The sequence below is a fragment of the Lactuca serriola genome, chromosome 1 (genome assembly GCF_051521515.1).
Source record: "Lactuca serriola cultivar US96UC23 chromosome 1, Lser_US96UC23_V15, whole genome shotgun sequence".
NCBI classification, from domain to species: Eukaryota; Viridiplantae; Streptophyta; class Magnoliopsida; order Asterales; family Asteraceae; genus Lactuca; species Lactuca serriola.
In genome coordinates, this window is record NC_136408.1 from 132668146 (window position 1) to 132689463 (window position 21318).

The following is a 21318-nucleotide window of genomic DNA, read 5'->3' on the forward strand; positions in this document are numbered from 1 at the left end:
ATAAAAAAAGTTGTTACTAAAAATTTAAAAATAGTAAAAACAGTATAAAAAATTAAAATAAAAGCTGTTATTTAAAAAAAAAAACATTAAAAATTGAAATAAAAGAGAAATAGAGAAAAATCAAATGTTTAAAATATAAAAATCATTAAGAAAAACCGAAAATTCAAGAAAAATGAAAAAAAATACTAATTTGATAAATATTTTTCAAAGTATACTAGAATGATAAATATATTTTTCAATCACTTTATTACGGTTAAAAACTTATATATATATATATATATATATATATATATATATATATATATATATATATATATATATATATATATATATATATATATATATATATGGAGTGTGGCCCATATTGGTTTAATCGGTCCGGTTTTCGGTCACGCTCATTAGTCTTATCCGGTTTCGGTTTATTCGCGTACGGGCTGATTCGGTCCGGTACCGACTAGAATAACAACCCTAGCATGGACTATAACCCTCATGAGTAGATGAGAGATGTTGGCCTTGTTTTATCGATATTCTATTGCGTACTTGGAATCACAAAAGCTGAAGAATCACCACTTGCTTGAGTTGAGTTTTGTCATCTCTTTGTTAACAGAAAATCAAAAATTAATAATAAATAAGCAATTATGTTCCAGGAATCATTAAAAGTTTGAAATTTGAAGACAATAATTAAATTCTTTAAAATGACATAAAAGTTTACCCAAAAAGTGAAAAAGATATAGAATAAATGCAGCCGTTTCCAATGGTACAGTGTTTCTTCAAGAGGTTTCAAATGGAAGACTATTAAACACGATGCATATTATTGGTACAACATCAATTTCAGAATATGTTCTTATCAGCACTACCCATGGTGTGTATGTGACAAAGAAAAGAAATGTGTTTCCATTCACCAACTTACATGTATCACATACATATAAGGAACATCTATTTAAATCGAACATTACCACACTTACTCTTCCAATCATGATTATTTTGATTTAAAATTGTACCTATATGGACAAAATAGGCAAGAAGGGAGCAATATTTTATTGAGCTTGCCTAGACCATAAAGACGATTACCATTACAATATTTTCGGCGATGGTGAAAAAGATGGTGGCGGCGTTTATGAAGGCAAGTGGTATTTTAATATGTTTAATTAACAAGAATAAAGGTGTATTAATTTGTACTTATATAAATTAATTAATACCTATAATTATTATACTCACATGGTGACGATGCTTGCAGTGGAAGTAGCAGTGTAGCACCCTTACAAACCCAAAACTAGTTCAGATTTCTCTCGCTCTGCCCTCTTCTCTGTTTCTACTAATCAATGAAGGAAGATGAAGAACATGCAACAAATACAGTTGGTAAGTACACTTTTAAGTTTGAACACTTTATAATCGAAACCAATGTCTTTTTTCTCTACCAAAATTTATGCATTAGTGACTTGTATCTTGTGTATGAAAAGCTGTATATAAAATTCGGCGACTATAAAATTCATAGTAATCATGCAATATGACTTGTACAACAGGGTATAAAACTTTTATATTTTTAGGAATTGGCCATCAAGAAACTCTAATGAACTTTTATATATGAGAAATTTAATACATGGGAATGGCATAGTACTAATTATCCATTAATGAATTGAAAGTTGTAGTCTTATAGTAGATGGTAATTTAGAAAGTAGAGGCCCAAGATCCCTGATTTTTTATTTTTTATCTTTTTAGATATAAAAGGTTGTACATTCAGCTGGATTTATTATTTTATATCTGAAAATCTAAAGGAATGGCAACATTATATTCGGCAATTTCAAATTATTTATTATTTACTATTTATTTGTTTTTGAAAACTTGATTTAAACAAAATAATTTATCCCTATCGTTTTCAGAAAAAAAAAAATCACAAAATAAAAAAATCATAATTTTTAGAATAAAAGGTATTAAAGTCATAACTTTTCAGTTTTATTGATTTTAATAACGTGTTTTTTTCTGTTAAAATAAGTTATTATGTTTTCAGTTTGTTGTAATTTTAACCGGTAGCATCAGGTCATCCGGTTACCACAACTAATATGACGCGATAACGTGTCAGAAGAAAAACATGACACAAAAATTATTAAAAAGTGTGATTTGATTTAAACTAAAATTTGCTGTGAAAATAAATTAAACAAAAATCAATAATAAAAACGATTTCAGTTCTGAAGCGACTTTCCTAATCATACAATCAGTTCAAATATGGTTGTTCAGAATGCGTTCTATCTAAACTAATACTAAGAAAAACTAATAAACGTTAGTATAATCTTTTTTACCTAATAAAATTAACCAAAACAAACTCTCCAGTTAACCTCAACTTTTTTACTGTCTAATTAAACAAGCTCTTAATTAAAATAAAAAAAGTTGCATTAAGATATGTGTAAAATTTCTAGCATTACCCAATACTTCTCAGAAGATCGGAAACGTAAATATATGATTTTTATAATTTGTATTGGAGTTAAATCCCTAATACGGAACCAATCTGATACTTGTTGCTTTTTACCAGTTGGCAAGAACAATTACAGATTCTATTAACTGATTAACTGGAATGCTAAAACTCTAGCTAGGTGATCAGACTAACAATAATTAAAATCAAACGCTCATTAAGCTCAAAACTAGAAAATCTGTATAGAAACACAAATAAAAAAACAGATGTGAAAACTAATCACATGAAAAGTACTTGTCAATTGTAGAACTGACAACTAAGGTTTTAGCCAGACATGGCTAAAAACAAATTAAAACTAATAAAAATATAAACTAATTGATTAATCTTGCTAACTAAATGTAAGAGATGATCTTTAACTTTTAGATCTTCAGAAATCACTGAAATCGAAGAGAAATTGCCTCAGAAATCATCTTTTTTTGTCGTCTGGAGCATTAGGAATCGTCCAACCTTCCATCTGATCAGAGAGACGTCCTATATATATACAAGCTAGAGTCTTTGGGAGCAAGAAATCCAAAAATCCAATCGAAATTTTCGATTACGCGACTGGATTTTTTGAGTTCTGGTCGGATTTTTCATTTTCTTGATTTTAAATACTCTGGACTGCGAAGTGTTTATTCAATCGAATTTTTTTGAAAAAATTCGATCGAATTTCTGCATTTTCTCATTTTTTTTTTTCACGAAGACGAAATTCGTTAGAAATTTTGTTTGTTTTCTGTAACATTTTGAATCTCGTCAATCGGAGTTACGAGTCAATAGATATGATCAAAATACTAACAATGGGTCAAAGCTGCCAACAACATCCTTTAGGCTTTAGAATGTAGCAATCTATATTCGTATAATCAACTTGATCAAATATTTCTTGGCGAAAACATCTTCTAAGCATTCCACATAATACTTAATAAGTTCCAAGCTCCATTTAGACTTCAATGCTCCATTAAACGCATCCAAAGTTGCTCCCAAAGTACCGCTCCACTCAAATTATCTGAAAATGACATAATAACACGGCAGTACAGGAATTCTAACGAATGACATGAGTTGAACATTATTTAAACTAATGACTTTCAAATGTGTAAAATATAATGTTAAATGGTAATAAAAACTACCTTAAAAGATGCATGAAACAACATCTATCAGGAAGTAAGATCTATATACCTATGTTGGCATCTAGCTCCCGCAAACTTGCATAAGACATCAAACATGTTAAATGTTTATGAGAGGTAACATAGGAATACAAATAATATTTAGTTATAGTACATAATAGATAGTATTGAGTCTCATGTGACTCTCTCTATGTAGGCAGGCCAGATACAGAAATCTGGACCATCAATCCATACAGCCTCAAAAGCAAAACTCAAGCTAGGTGTAAAATCCTCGACAAGTAGCTCTAGATCTAATCCTCCAATAAAATAATCTCAACTAATCGAAATAGGATACTAATCCATAAATCTTCAAGCTTTTAGTTTGTCAACTACCATATCCAATTTTAGGGGTGTGTCGGTCAGACCATAATAAAACTTAGTTGTACATTCTAGGTCTAATTGTGGTACGACCGATTTACTGTACTAACCCTAGTTAACGTTTTAGACCTAAAATCTTGAATTGTTCTTTATATTGATGTTATTTATGATATTTAGATATATTTATAAGAGTTATATATATATATATATATATATATATATATATATATATATATATATATATATATATCAGATTATTGTTTTATTAAGGGTATTTTATTAATTTGATGTTTTGTACTTCAAGACTATCATGTAAGGATTGTCCAAGTGAGAAGTGATGGAGGGTAGGAACATTTTAGCATATAGCCATTCTGAAATCTAGCAACCCAAGCGACAGTTTAAACTAGACACCTCTCCCGTCAGTAGTCTACCACTAGTGTAATTTATACTAATACTTTTAGTTATTAGGTTTAAAGCTTAAACCTAATTAGAGTATATGCCTTAACTTGTAGTAATAGTTCCTAAGGAATTACTAGTTCGCAATAACTAGTAGTTCTGATACCAACCTGTCACACCCTCAGCCAGCGGAGGAAATGTCGAGCTGTGTGACGTTAGGGATGTTGGATCTGGAAAAAAAGTATATTGAACAGTACATAGAAATATAACACATATATTTCTTTTATTCATTATTAATATAGGGGTTACATTTTTTGATATTCAAGCACACTTCCAAAATCATAAACTAAACAACATGAGAACAACTAAAGCTTCCATTAGAAAGATGACGACTTCCTTCAACACTCTACTTCCACCGGTACTCATTTCCCTGAGAATACATGAGTTTTGAAAACGTCAACGAAATGTTGGTGAATTCACATGTTTTTATTGTTTTATACTTTCAGAATACTTTTATCATCTTTTTATTTAAAAGGCTTCTATTCTTTATATCTTATTTTTCTTAGGATAAATTAATCCTAATCCTATAGCTTTTCTTGTATGTACTTTTTATCCTTTTTCTTATCTTTTCATACTTTGACTACTTTCAAGGCATTCCTTTTTAGGTATTTTAATTAATTAATGTTGGCAAACAGTGTTATCAATGAGTTCCTATAATCAAGCTATATGACTTGAAATTTCTCTGCCACTACGCTTCATCAGACGTCGCAAGACTATAAAGTTATGCCTATCGGGGTAGTAGTTAGCAACTGCAAGTGAGAGTGTCAAACCGGAGATCTGTACATACCTTTAATGTTCACTTAAGATTAACGATTATAGGTTCAATGTTAGTTGAATATTAATCGGCTAAAGGATAAATAATACATCTCATTCAACAACTTGCTTTGATAAACCTTTAAAGTATGATTATTTATCCTTGTTATTCTTACATTTACTTTTTTCCTTTAATATAATTTTCGTAGATAGTTATTCATACATATAATTAAGCATATGCGTATAATAATTATCTTTGTATTGATATTCTTTGATAGGATATTAGGGTAGAGTACCATTAAGTACATTACATATCCTTAAGTTTTCCTTTAATATAGTTTTATTCCATAATTATTCCAATACGTATAATTAAATATGCTAGTTTAGACATTCACCTTTTGGCCTAACAGGGTATAATTAAATGATTTTATAAAAATCATATCTTTTCATTTGGACTCCGTTTTCGATATTATTTGTCTTGACGTTCTCACCTAGAGAAGTACTGTGACTTTCATTTTGATGACAGTAGCCAAAACTCAACCGATTTCTTAATCATATTTTGACATTAATAACTTTAATTATATAGTTGATTTTCCATTCTGCAAAAGTTATAACTACTCCAATCAAATTTAGATTTTTACGAAGCTTATATCCCTGAAATCACACCATCCTTTACTTTCCGAATATATTAACCATCTTAGAAGACGATACGACTTTCTGGACACTCATTTTTGAGCGTATAAGTCGATTTATCTCTATATGTAAGGGTATACTCAATCACATTTATTTATAAGAATGACTTGCTACATTGATACTCTATTACATTTATTTATCTATGCTAATTTCTAACGGTGGGTGAAGTTGTGCCAGCAATCCGAAGGAAAATGATATACTAAATGGCTTGTTGGGTGAAGTTGTGCCAGCAATCCGAACAAAATGCATACCATATTTTTTGGTCTTATATGTTGCATATATATTCAAAACGTATGGAAACGTCTGGAAATGCTTTCCCTATATTCAACGACTACAAATGAATGAAAAATGGATTTTCCAATTCATTTGAAGTACTATTTACGGAGAACTTCGTAAAAAAATGTTTCTTGTTCCGAATTTCCATTAGAGCCTACATTGAAATATTGTTAATTAATAAAAATTCAATATTTAAATTAAATTAACAAAAATACTTGTTGAATATACAAACATGCATTGGAGTACTTCCGTAATTTCAGGACGAGCGAAGCTTGAACGTGCATTGTATGTGGTTTTTAGTGTAGATACATTATTCTCGTCACGCTCCTTTAATATCAAGAGTATGTCATGTGGTGTAAATTTCTGATTTGTCAAGTAGGCCACCAATTGTTTCTTGTGTTCTTTCAACTGCTTAACAAAAACATTCCCCTCCATATATTATGCATATGGATGATTCACATATCCCTGAGGGTCCAACCATGATATTGTTTGATATACGCACCTACCAATTAAAAGTTACAATTGACTTTTTTGATGCCAAAATTTTTAATTGTTGCTTAACTTTTGTATTCACGACCATGATCACAAATAAGTATGATATAAGATACGACACCATTTTTACCTATCTTTGATATTCTTATCACAAATGACATAATCAAGAGAAAATGCAATGTTTCGCACCCATTCCATCAACTCATCACGAGACTCAAACAACTATTATTTAAAAAAAAACATTTGTTAACAAATTGCAACACAAAGAAAAAAAATGTTAATATCATGATGAATATAATACCCGGTTGGTAAAAAACGATGATTTTGTCATTGTGTTCTCAATTCCTCCATTTGAATTATTTCCATTAGGTCTTCATATTTTTTGCTAACCACTGTAGAAAAAGTAAATAATTATAAAAAATATAATCATATATAAAATACTAATTTAAAAATAAATATATTTTATAAAAAAAATTGTGTAAAAAACGTGTTACCCTATTTTTTACACCAACCCATTTTATTAAAAAAACATGTTAACCCAATTTTAACTTTCCATATAAATATGTTTAATTAACAAGAATAAAGGTGTATTAATTTGTACTTAAATAAATTAATTAACACCTATAATTATTATATTCACATGGTGACGATGCTTGCAGTGGAAGTAGCAGTGTAGCACCCTTACAAACCCAAAACTAGTTCAGATTTCTCTCGCTCTGCCCTCTTCTCGATTTCTACTAATCAATGAAGGAAGATGAAGAACATGCAACAAATACAGTTGGTAAGTGCACTTTTAAGTTTGAACACTTTATAATCGAAACCATTGTCTTTTTTCTCTACCAAAATTTATGCATTAGTGACTTGTATCTTGTGTATGAAAAGCTGTATATAATATTTGACGTCCTTTGTAGGCTTTTTATTATATATTTAGCAAGGTAATAAATAAAACATGAGCTTTTATCAATGGAAAAATCGGCGACTATAAAATTCATAGTAATCATGCAATATGACTTGTACACTTGGGTATAAAACTTGTACAGTATAGTTTTAGGAATTGGCCATCAAGAAACTCTAATAAACTTTTATATATGCGATAGTAAATACATGGGAATGGCATAATACTGATTATCCAATAATGAATTGAAAGTTGTAGTCTTATAGATGGTAATTTAGAAAGTACGAGGCCCAAGATACCTAAATTATTAGATATAAATGGTTGTACATGCAGCTGGATTTATTATTTTATATCAAACTCTAAAGGAATGGACGCATCATATTCGGCAATTTTATATTATTTATTATTTATTTATTTTTGAAAAACTTGATTCAAATGACATCCTTTTCAGAAAAAAAAAATCACAAAATAAAAAAAATCTTAAGTTTTAGAATAAAAGGTATAAAAGTTACTAAATTTTTATTTTTATCGATTTTAAAGTTTTTTCTTTTTTCTGTTACAATTAAGTTATTATGTTTTTAAATTGTTGTTGAAAACAAGAAATTCGTATAGAAGGTTTTTCTATATATTTTTCTTTACAAGGGATTACATATATAGGGATTTGAACAAAAAATAAGGAACTATACAAGGAAGAGATATAACAGTAACAACACCCAATAACTTCCATGTTTATCTGATCTTCTCAATAATAGCCAAAGATAGTTTGATCTTATGCAATATTCACTCTCGCCAACACTCCCCTCAAGCTGGGGAATGAATGTTGATCATCCCCAGCTTGTCCAGAGAGTCAGTAAATAGTCTTGCATTCACCGCCTTAGTTGGCATGTTAGCTAGCTGTTTCTTCGAGTTAACAAATGGCAAATTTATTGTTTTCTTCTCGATATGATCTTTAATAAAATGATGATCTAATTCAACATGTTTTGTTCGATCATGTTGAACCGGATTGTTTGCAATTTTCACAGTCGCTTGATTATCGCAATAAAGATTCATAGCTTCCTTCACACCAATGCTAAGATCCCTTAGCACCCGTTTTACCCATAATAACTCACACACTCCATGAACCATGCCTCGAAACTCTGCTTCTACACTTGATCGAGACACCAATTTTTGTTTCTTACTTCTCCAAGTTATTAATTTTCCTCCCACAAAAGTAAAATACCCTGAAGTGGACTTACCATCAGACTTATCTCCAGCCCAGTCGGCATCAGTATAGCCCATGACTTCTAGATTTCCATTCTTCGCAAAATACAACCCCTTTCCAAGTGAAGACTTCAAATGGCGAAGGATTCTATATACGGCTTTCATGTGGCTTTCATTGGGTGCATACATAAAACGGCTAACTACACTTACCGCATATGCAGTATTAGGGCGTGTATGCGATAAATATATTAGTTTTCCGACCAGTTTCTGATATCATTCTTTGTTCATTGGTACTTGACCCGACATGAGAGTCAACTCGTGGTTAACTTCAATAGGTGTGTCAATCGGTTGACAATCCAACATACCTGTCTCGGCAAGGAGATCCAGTACATACTTCCGTTGGCACATTGTAATTCCCTGTTTAGACCTTGCCACCTCGATACCCAAAAGATATCTCAAGTTTCCAAGATCCTTTAGCTCAAATTCCTTACTCAATATTGCTTGTATTTTGTTTATTTCATCTAGATCATTACCAGTCACTACCATGTCATCGACATACACAATCAGGGCTGTTATCTTCTTCCCACAGTTCTTTATGGATAGAGTATGATCAGCATCTGACTGTTTATATCCAACATTTTTCATGAACCTTGAAAACCTCCCGAACATGCTCTCGGGGATTGTTTTAGTCCATACAGCGCCTTATTCAACTTGCATACTTTGTCACCATAGTTCATTCCTGGTGGTGATTCCATGAACACTTCTTCTTCTAAGTATCCATTTAAAAGAGCGTTTTTTACGTCGAATTGTTTAAGTGGCCAGTATCTATTTGCAACAATTGACACCAGGATTCTAATAGTATTTATTTTCTTCACTGCTGCAAAAGTATCCCCATAGTCTATATCGTACTTCTGTGTATAGCCCTTCACGACTAGTCTGGCCTTATACCTGTCTATCTTTCCATTCAAATCTAGTTTGACCGTGAAGACCCATTTGCACCCTATGGTTCTCTTTCCTGGAGGGAGTACTACCTCATCCCACGTTTGATTTCGTTTTAATGCATCTAACTTTTCATATACAACCTTTTTCCACTTTAGATCTCTCATGGCTTGTTGTATGGTTTTTAGGATGACTACAGTGGCTAACTCCTCCACCATGCGTCGTTGTGGTTCAGCCAACTTATCTGTGGACACGTAGTGATTGATCGGGTACTTCGATTTTGATGTAAGATCCGGTTGGTATTGCCTCCGTGGTATCTCTCTATTTTTTCTTATAGGATATCTCGTGTCTGGATTTACATGTACATCGACATTCTCATGAGAACTGTTAGAGTTTTCATTAGTTAATGTACCTTGTGATAACGTTGGATCCGAATCTGCATAGGTTGGGTTGGGCTGGTTGTACTATCTTGCTCGAAATTATCAGGCTGCCCATAAGTAATTTATGGCTCATCTTCATGCGTTTCTGGCCCATCTTCATCTTCTTCAAGTCTATCTATTACTTCATCTAGCCCAATATCTTTATTGATATTATGCATGTTACCCTCATCCGACCTCTCCCCCTGAGGGGAATATTCATGAGTAAAATAGGAGGTGTTCTCATGGAAATTAACATCACAAGTAACATACATTTTCTTTTCTTTCGAGTCGCAACATCGGTACCCCTTTTTGAAGTCAGCGTACCCTAGAAACATACACTTTATTGCCTGTGGTTCTAGTTTTCCAGTATTAGAGTGTACATATGCTGCACACCCAAATACGCGTGATTCGAGATTAGACCCAGTCGGAATATCTAGTTTTTCGTGTAATAGTTGTAATGGAGTTTTAAACTCTATAACTCTTGATGGAGTTCTATTCATCAAATATGCAACATTTCTTACCGCTTCTTCCCAGTATTGGTGTGCAATCTTCATGTCAAATAAAAAGGCTTGCATAATTTCAAGTATTTGTTTATTTCTCCTTTCTGCGAGTCCGTTCTGTTGAGGCATGTTTGAACATGATGTTTGGTGTCTGATAGAGTTATCCCTGCAAAATACTTCCATGTCATGATCCACATACTCTCCTCCATTATTAGATTGAAGGATCTTTATCTCACACTTATATTAAGATTTTATTAACTTGTATAATTCTTTAAAGGCATGTATTACTTCATTTTTAATTTTTAACAATGAAATCCAAATTATCCGTGAGAATTCATCAATGAAAGTAACAAAAAACCGATACCTATTCGGAGTAGCTATTCTTGCCGGACCCCACACATCGGAGTGGATCTTCATGAGGGGAATAATAGCTTTATTCTCACTTTGGGGATATGAAATCCGATGGCTTTTAGTCATTTCACACACACCACAATTAGAATCAAACTGTTTATTATTCAAGAATAATCCAGGTTTCAGTTTTTTTAAATGACCAAACGATAAATGCCCTAATCTACGATGCCATAATCAAGATGGAACAACTAGGACAGTGTCAAGATTCATGGAATTTGACACTTGAGCAAAACCTTCACATGTTACTTTTGCTAAGACCCCATTTGTTGTTTTCACCATGTTTTGCTTAGGCCGGGTTTTTAATGCCATCTTAGACGGATCATTTGTCATGTGATCCGTAGCACTTGTATCAATAATCCATTCACTAATCACAGGCTTAGTTGTAGTTGACATACCATGGTTGTTGAATGACTCAGCGTGGGCAACAATTGGGGTTGCGTCATCATTCTTTGTTGTGGCCATAGAGGCTTGTCCCACCTTCCTTCGTGGATTCTTTAATAAAATCCTACCACTTCGGGTAACCTACGATCTCATAACACTTTTGTTTTGAGTGCCCTTCTTCTCCACAGTGAGTACACACAAAAGTGTTCTTTTTGTGGCTGGATTTTTTTTCTTTTGGAGGGAGATTTCGAGTTGTGAGATGCACAAGACTATCATGTTCATTCTTCACGTCTTCCATAGTATTTCTTTGGGACTGGTCTTTTCGTATGAACACATAGCATGCCTCAAGATCCAAGGGTGGGTCTTTTCTTAGGATCTCCCCTCGTGCTTGGTTAAATTTAACATCTAACCTTGCAAGAAAGATGTATACACGGAGACACCCTGATATTTTATTAAGCGAAACTACATGGCTCACATCATCTTCCTCGACCGTCAACCGGGTATCAATCTCCTGAAAGATCCCTATCAATTCGTTGTAGTATACTGCGAGTGGTCGTCCATTCTGTCTTGTACTGAATGACCTACGATTCCGTTCGAACAACTGAGTTTCGTCCGACCCGTCATAGAACGTCTTTGCCACCACGTCCTAGATTTCTTTCACCGTCTTCAAACGGATAAACCTTGGGATCAATGTGGGGCTCATCGAGTCTATGAGCCAACTCCTGGCCCGATTATTATCCATGAGCCAATTTTCGATTTGTTTTTCACCGGATGCAGGCTTCTTGGAGGATCCAGTTAGGAATCCCAGTTTATTGCATGCTCCGATCCTCATCTCCATCAGTTGAGACCACAACTGATAGCTTGTGTCATCGAGGATGATCCCAGTTGGGAAGGGAGCATCCTGAACAACCAGACAAGGTTCTTAAGGAGGGATGGGGTCTTTGTCTGTCATTGTTCTTCGAGAGGTGATTTTTCGATTTGATTCAAAGAGTTTCAAACGGTATGCACTGATACCATGAAAACAAGAAATTCGTATGAAAGGTTTTTCTATATATTTTTCTTTACAGAGGGATTACATATATAGGGATTTGAACACAAAATAAGGAACTATACAAGGAAGGGATATGACAGTAACAACACCCAATAACTTCCATGTTTATCTGATCTTCTCAATACTAGCCAAAGATAGTTTGATCTTATGCAATATTCACTCTCGCCAACAGTTGCAATTTAATTGCTTCAGGTCATCTGGTTACCACAACTAACGTGACATGATAATGTGTCAGAAGAAAAAACATGGTGCAAAAGTCACCATGTTTTCATTTTTTTGCGATATTGAAAACATAGTGTCAAAGTTGCGAAAAAAATGAGAACATAGTCACTTTTGTGGCATATTTTTTTCGCTTTGACATGTCATTATGCCTCATCGACAATGACAATCTGATGATCTGAAAACAAACTGATCATGTGTTTATAAATGAAACAAATTGAAAACATATTAACTTAATTGTAATAGAAAAACGAGTGTCAAAATCGAAAGAAAAGTAAAAAGTTAATGTCTTTTATGCCAATTACCTTAATTTTTACTAATATATCCATTCGTCACAAAACTATTATCCACAGACAAAAACACAAGATTAAAGAAACATTAAATTATCTCTAGCTTTCTTAAATAAAATGACAATCTTATCTTTTTGTTGTATTTTATTCAATATTTTTCTTTTATTTAATAAACATGGGAGATTAACTAATAATGATGATATTTTGATAAAAAAAATATTTATTTTAGAATTAGCTTATTATTTTGAGACAAAAAAAAGTATAAACTATTAATATGGAACATAGAAAGTAATTATTTTTCTTTCTAGGTAAACAAAGTTAAAATTAACAAATTTCGTTATGCAATCATGAGTTTTGTTGTCTACCCTTTTACAAGACTATATTTTACTAAATTTCATGAAATACGTGGAAAAAATGTCTACTAAACTTGCGGTCGAAACGTAAAAAATCAAAACACCTTATTAATTTTGTTGGAAATTATTATGTTTAAATGTAAAAAATATACTTTATTACCAATTTCATGAACTATGAGTTAATGGATTTTCTTTTTTAATATATATAATCGTTTTATTACATATAATGAAAATTAGTATTTTACGATATAATCTATTTTTTATATTTTTAGGAACAACCCAATAACGACTGTAAGTGGGAATAGGTTGATGATTCTCTAACTATATTATTTTCAATGGAAGGTGATCTATATTCATTAACATGCATTGGTCAACCTTACTAATACCCATTAACATGCATTGCTACGTGTCAGTTTAACTTGTAAGTTTTAGCATGATTGTCAATGACTTGTTTATTTAATGAAAAATTATAATAAAAGAAACTCTAAATTCTAAAATGTTTAATAGATAATAACTTGTTGAAGAAAAATATACACAAAAACTATTCTTCCACTACTCACCACTCTTTTGCTTTATTGTTATACAAACACAGAAACCCTATTAGATGGTGGCCGAGGCTTTTCAATGGTCATACGGTACAAGTGGTGGATACAAATAGCAATGTTCACCATGTTTGCACTCTCCGGCCAATCAGTCGGAGCAATGTTGGGAAGACTTTACTTCACTAAAGGTGGAAATAGTAAATGGATGGCAACACTTGTTCAAACTGCTGGATTTCCACTTATGTTCCCATTTATCTTCCTATTTTCACCTTCAAAAATACCCCAGGAGCACCCCGAGCAAGTCGCAAGAAAACCTTCTTGGACAACCCTTGTGATTCTATATACAACTATCGGCACATTCTTGGCTGCAAATTGTATGTTGTATACTTTCGGACTCAAGTTTCTGCCAGTTTCCACGTATTCATTGATTTGCGCGAGTCAACTCGCCTTCAATGCCTTGTTTTCATACTTCCTTAATGGCCAGAAGTTCACCCCTTTCATAGCTAATTCGCTTGTTCTTCTCAGTTTTTCGTCCACGCTACTTGTGTTCCAAGGCGATTATGAAGAGACTAGAAAAATATCGAGAAACAAGTATATCATTGGTTTTGTATGCACAGTTGTTGCTTCTGCAGGTATAGTCTTCTTTTGAGCTTTATAATAAGATTGTTAAAATTGCAATTTTGATCGTATAAAGTCGTACGCTGCCATCTAGGTAAATCGATCCTGATCTTACTTTGATCGTTATTCGGTTGGATCGCGGTAGGATCATAGGACCGAATCCTAAGATCATAGGATTGCTAATATTTTTTTAAAAACATAATTCAAATATTTTTCATGGACTAACTACGTAATATTCCCCTTTTGAATTGTTTATCGTTAAATAATCTATTATAAATGTATTTTGTATGTTTTAAAATATTTATGGTTAACTGTATGGTTAACTACCGGATGAATATGTATTTTTTATGTTTTAAAATGATTTTGATAGGATTTTACGATCATGATCTTGCAAAACAGCCCTATATAAGATCCCGATCTTAAAAACCTTACTTTAAACATTATATTTTATTTTGGTCTATAAAATCTATCTATTTTTTTAAATAAATTAGTTGCTATCACAGTGACTCCTTTTTCCGATTTAAATGATGGTCTTAAAATTAATGGAGATGATCTGTACACAACAATTTTTCTCCATACACAACAATTGATGCTTTAAAATATTGTACTATACAATTCAGTAATGCATGAATTGTTCTGCATAGCAAAAAAATTATTGTTTACGAATCATTTCCCTAAAACTAACGTTACATGATATATAAGTACTTCCTAAAATAATATCTAACTTTTAAAACAACTTTAATTACATACATGGTATATATACCGATAAACCGGCAAATAATTTTGTTTCTTTTGTTACATTTTTAAGATTTTATTTTTGTATTTTTTAGCTTTTAGTGATAGAGTGGCAAATGATGAGTTTTCTGAAGTTCTTATTCCTTTAGACATATTTTAATTTTTACGTGACAAAATGTCATAGTTTAGAAGTTTTATTAAATACTACTAGATATTATGTTTCATTTTTTTTCTAACATTAAAAATGAGATAAGTGATGATGTCACACTAACCCCACTACAACCCATTCACATCGTTTCCAGCATTAAATCACTACGGAAACTAGAAAGCCATATATTTAGTAAGATTGTTTCCGAAAGCTTTTCATGTACGGTTTGTACACTTTAGCAACAACCTGTGCCTTTCATCACTGTAAAAATATGCAGATCTTTACAGACATGGAACAAGAATATATATATATACACAATTTCACAAAATGAAACAAAACTGAAAGTCGATTAGTTAACTTTTGGTAGCTCATTTAGGAGTCCTTAAATCTCAAATTTAATGATCAGCATAAGTCTCTTTGGTGTTGATAGAAACATTTAAGGTACTTGGACCGAAAAAAGCAAAAATTGTTACTATTTAATACAAAACTCTATTTATATATAAACAAAAAGTTAACCATCCAACAATCTAGTCTAGTAGTGATCATTTGGAATTAAGTATTCGAAAATAGAGTTTCTTCAAATTAAAATCTAACAGACTTCAACGCTTAGGTAACCTTTTGTTTGAAAATAATACATTCAGAAATATAATGTTTACGTTATGATTGTGTAGGGTATGGATTAATGCTTTCCATAACACAACTCGCGTTTCAAAAGATTTTGAAATCTACAAGTTATAATGTGGTATTTGATATGATCGTGTACCAAAACTTGATAGCTACTGTTGGAATTCTCGTGGGACTATTTGCTAGTGGTGAATGGAAAGATATAAAGGGGGAAATGGGGAGTTTTGAATCTGGAAGGGTTTCATACATAATGAATATTGTGGGGACAGCTGTCTCATGGCAAGTTTTCTCGATTGGTTATGTGGGTTTGATCTTTGAAGTTTCATCTCTTTTCTCGAATGTTATTACCACTTTAAGTATCCCAATTGTGCCTGTTTTGGCCGTAATGTTTTTTGATGAAAAAATGAATGGAGTGAAGGTGATTTCCATGTTGTTAGCGATATGGGGATTTCTCTCTTATATTTATCAACATTATCTTGATGACTTGAAGGAAAAGGAAAGTGCTAGACTTATAAATCATGATCGTGAAGTTAATCATACATAAAAAACCTCACTAGTCAATAAATTTATTGTTAGAGACTTCGTATTTTACTTTAATTTCCATAGAATGACGAGCTCTCGAGCAAAGTATGTATACAAAATGATTTAAATCATTTTTTTTGTAAGTGATATCTAATACCTTACTGTTTATGTGTAATGGGAATACCGAATTGATACTACCATTTGTTATCTCCTCATTTTTTTTATGATATTATGATTTAGACGTTACATTCTCAAATTTAACAATTAAGTTCTTTTGTGGGTGTTCATGCAACTTAACATAGTTGTGAGATGTATTATCACATGCAACAAAATATCGTAAATTGGTTCTTTCTTAAGAACAAGCTTTGATTTACATCGCAGATAGATTCTATCATATTTGAAATCATTTTGTGTCGTATTTAATAATCACAAACATATTTATTATAATGAAAGAATTCTATGGAAAATATATAGAACATAAATACCAAAAGACAAAATTGCAAGAATGGTCCCTGTGGTATGTCAAAACTAGCAACTTTGGTCCAAAATGGGTTTGGCTTGCAAGGATGGTCCAATAGTTTCGTTTTGTTGCGATTTTAGTCCAATTTCCTATAAATTTTTTATAATGACAGATTTGCTCCTTATTATTTTATTTTATATTTTTCTTTTATTACAACAATTAAAGAACAATTAAAAATAAAACAAAAATAAAATCTCTCTCTCTCTCTCATAAACCAATACAATCAACACATATCCTTGTTCTTCCCTTCTGCATTCGTTTCCAGCCAAGAACACAAGAGCATTCTTGTTCTTTTCATGTATACCTGCAAATGAGAAATATAATGCTTCATCTTCTTTCCATGACAATTTCAAGCAACCAAAACACAAATCTAAACCTAGTGATTTACACCCCATCGATTTTATCAAGCAAAACATACATACACCCATCGATTTCCTGTAAAAGATTAGCCTCACTCATCCATTCCATTTATCCATTTCTGCCAACAATCAATCAACAAACACTCATCTTAACCTCAATCTATCGACTAAACCCCATGGATCTACAATCAAAGTAAAAAGAAGAGAGATGAAAGGAAACCTGTGATTTTCGAGCAAACAACAACGCCGAACACCCCCCATCGCACCTGCCTTTCTTCTCGTCGAGCTCCACTGCCAAACACACCACCTGTGCCGATGTTGCTGCTCTCCTAGCTTAACTGGTTTTCCCTTCCGCATCGCACCTTGTTATCAAAACATGAAGAGAGAAGCTTAACTGCCTTCCCTTTCCTTCTCTTCGGCCCCATCAATTTTCTAGAAACAACGCTTTCGCAGGAAATCGACCCTCATTACTGCCTTACCCATCCCGTTCGCTCACCTGTTCCATGGTTGACGACCACGTTATACCCACTGACGATCTCCCTCGTCGCTATCAATCGATGTTGGAGCACCGGGATTAGCCGCCTGCGAGCCTTCTTCCCTTCCCCTCGCGAATCACCATCCACCGTCGAGCCACACCCCTCAATCGAAATGTTACTTATGATTTCTTACGATTCTTCATTTTCTCCGATCCCATCATGTGCCGGAGGCGCTTCATCTTCTTCACGATCGATCATCAATCGGAGGCTAATGTTTGATTTCATTCCTGTTTCCTTCGTGTTTACTGTGGTTCATTCGACGTTCATATAACCCGATCAAACATCGAACACGGGCACAAAAAGCCCTTTCCCTTTTATCCATCTAGATCGATTCAAGAATGCAAATAAAATTTCTGCATTATTATCTTTTGATAATTCGGATTTTTAGGGTATTTCCATTGTAATGTTCTTGGGTAATGTTCTAGGGGGGAGAGAGAGAGAGAGAGAGAGAGAGAGAGAGAGAGAGAGAGAGAGAGATTTTTTCTTTTTTTCTTTTTCCTTTTTTGATTTCTGTAATAAAAAAAATTAAAAAGGGAAAATACCAAGGGCAAATCCGTCATTATAAAATGTTTTAAAATTTTTGGACCATAATCGCAACAAAACGAAACTATTGGACCATCCTTGCAAGCCAAACCCATTTTGGACCAAAGTTGCTAGTTTTGATATACCACAAGGACCATTCTTGCAATTTTGTCATACGAAAAGTATATCAAATATGTAACATTTCAAAAGCCATGATATATTTTTTTAGTTTTTATAAATTATTCCAAAAAACCATAAGATAGTAATCCATTGTTTTCGACCCAAAACCATAGAAGCAGAGTATAAAAAATCTCTCAAAACATAATCAATCAGGAGGATGTGTACTATCACACATTCGTCTTGCCACAATCATCTGATGTACTTGAAGCCATGAAACCAACAACTGTAAGCCAAAGCTTAATGAGTTCCCCAAAAGTACACACACAACAATACATATATAATGCATGCACACTGGGCCTACAACATCAGACTTGATTGCCCCTGAGCCCACAACATGAGACTGGATTGCCTACTCCTGACCCATAACTCATGATTGGCTTGCTCCCGCACCAACATCATAAGACTACATTGCTCTCCCATCCCTTAGCATATGATTGGATTGCTCTCGGGTTTTTGGCTCACAGCACAAAGTAGTACCACCTCAACCCAACTACAAGATATCGATATATGCAACATGAAAACGATAACTAGCAAGTACAATTAGTTATACAGATTTACTAATTTAACAGATCACTACGATATAGCAACACCCTATACACAAGGGTACATAACAGAATATAGTGGGTCAGTATTGGTGCCTTCAACCCATGAGTACAGTGAGGAAAATTCACCTCAAAGTTCAGAACATAACAATAATGATCACTGATGTAACATCCCAAGATTTTTCATTTATAGTCACTGGTGATGGAAAGGTAAAGCCATGAAAGGCCTAAGGGCTAAGTTGCAATTTTGGGACTAGGAGGAGTACATTGCGCGTACATAAGGGTACACTGAGAGTACTAGGCGTGCCCTAGTACGCTGGGCGTACTCATGTCAAAAGGAAACCCTAATATTTATGGTTGGGGGCTATATAAACATCCTTATGACTCATTTTCTCACATCATTCCTAGCCTCCATATTCCAGAAACGTCCCAAACCCTAGTTTTGTGTGTGAGTGTGAGTTAGTGTGTGTTTTAAGCTCTTAAAGGTGAAGACATTGCATCAAATAGTTGGAGAACCAAGACAAGCTTGAAGATCTGAAGTTCTCTGGTCTCCAAGAGGTAAAAAGCTTCTAGCTTGGCAACTACTTTGAGTAGATCTCGTCTTGTTTAGTTTCTTGGCACTTTTCTTGTCCCAGAAACCCCAATATGGTGCATGAGGTATTTTGGTCATATTAAGTTGTCCTTCCAGACCCTAGAAAGGGTCCTAAGTGATAAAAATGATGTCCCAATAGCTGAATGTGTCCCATGCATGGAGTAGGAAGGTCTAATGGATTAAGACCATGTGTTAAGAACTTTCTGGACGTCCAAAGTCTTAAAGTTCAAGACTTTATGAGTCTTAGGCACATTTGGTCGATGCATCTGAAGTTTGGGCTTAAGTGCTTTAGCCATTAAGCACTTATGAGTGTTTTGGTTCAGACTTGTGTACGCCCCACGTAGAGAGCAGTACGCCCCATGTATCGAGTCAACGGTCCTGTTTTTCAGTCAACACGAGATGGAGTACGCCCCGCGTACCAGAGGGGTACGCCCAATGTACTACCCCTGTTGGGCTTTTGCGATTTGGGCTTTGGGATTGGGCTACCTTTGCACTAGTTAGACTTGGGCCTTGATGGGCTCTTTGGATAAGAGTATTTTGGGCCAGTTTTAGTAGTGAGTCTTTGAATGAGGCCCAATTAGGGAGTTGGACCCAATTTGGAAAACTGGGCCAATAATGGTCCTTGTATATCTGGACTTGTGGATCATGGATTTGGTATTGGGCCTTGGACCAAATTAGAGGAAGGCAAAATGGACTATTATCATAGGTGGGACTCTTGGTAAAATTAGTATTCCCATTTATTGACTTAATATTCATTATTTTGGATAGTTCGGGATTTTTGGTGAGACAGCGATTCAGGAGTTCGATTCTTCAGTTCTGATCGACATTGCGAGGTGAGTTATCCTTACTATACTCAAGGGTCTAAGGAACGAAGGTCGGATCTATGGATTGTTATCCTAGTTATCTTGTGATTACGTGTTGTGATGCTATGTTAGATCTGTATTCTGGTGTAGGATGGTGTTATGATCAGTGATATGTTAGGTCTGTATGACTATCTGTACGTGCTAGCTTACATGGTTTAAAGGATGTTAGGATGGAGGGTTAGGTTCTGCTTCGCAGCTCTTGTCTGAGTCTAACCGCTGTGGAATCGAATCCTTTAGCCTAAGATTGTTTACACTGTGGGGCATGTATGCTTAGTGACTTGTAGTTTGGTCTGACTGTCTGTATGCTGGTAGAAGATTACTTGTTATATGTTCACATGATTGATTGGTATTTGAGGGCATTCCATCCCGAGGAAGATAGGATCCTAGTATGTTGTCTCTATAGACTGTTATATGATTATATGATATAGGTGAACATGTTTGACTGGTTATGGGCATTCCAACCCGATGGTTGTGGGCCAAGAGTATTCCATCCCAAGGATGACTGGACTCGTAGTAGGTGGGCATTCCAACCCGATGGTTGAGGGTCTGGGGTATTCCATCCAGATGCATGATTGGACCTATAGTATCTGTTATATATGTATTGTGTGTAGGCATTCCAACCCGATGGTTGTGGGCCGAGAATATTTCATCCCGAGGATGATTGGACTCATAGTATGTTGGTATTCCAACCCGATGGTTGAGGGCCTGGGGTATTCCATCCCGATGGATAATTGGATCCATAGTATGCTATTTGTTATTGTAT

The 21318-nt window shown here is 33.8% G+C and overlaps 1 protein-coding gene across 2 annotated transcripts; it reads left to right on the top strand.

Moving 5' to 3' along the window:
- Positions 1 to 954: 954 nt before the first annotated feature.
- LOC145098766 (putative purine permease 10) lies at positions 955 to 16641 on the top strand. 2 transcript variants are annotated; one of them, XM_079036379.1, is made up of 4 exons: positions 955 to 1123; positions 1238 to 1359; positions 13845 to 14426; positions 15967 to 16641. In XM_079036379.1, the coding sequence occupies exons 2-4, from the start codon at positions 1323 to 1325 to the stop codon at positions 16461 to 16463; spliced, it is 1116 nt and encodes a 371-aa protein (XP_078892505.1). In that variant the 5' UTR covers positions 955 to 1123; positions 1238 to 1322; the 3' UTR covers positions 16464 to 16641. The 2 variants fall into 2 exon arrangements, with proteins under 2 accessions (XP_078892505.1, XP_078892502.1); XM_079036376.1 differs by lacking the exon at positions 955 to 1123 and adding an exon at positions 7254 to 7375 and having other exon boundaries at positions 1239 to 1359.
- The last annotated feature ends 4677 nt before the right edge of the window (positions 16642 to 21318 follow it).

Bases quoted from the DNA above. Each gene is read 5' to 3' on its own strand.
- LOC145098766 (XM_079036379.1), top strand. From the start codon at position 1,323: ATGAAGGAAGATGAAGAACATGCAACAAATACAGTTG. The intron at 1,360-13,844 runs GTAAGTACACTT...ATACAAACACAG, and splicing joins ACATGCAACAAATACAGTTG to AAACCCTATTAGATGGTGGC. The intron at 14,427-15,966 runs GTATAGTCTTCT...ATGATTGTGTAG, and splicing joins CACAGTTGTTGCTTCTGCAG to GGTATGGATTAATGCTTTCC.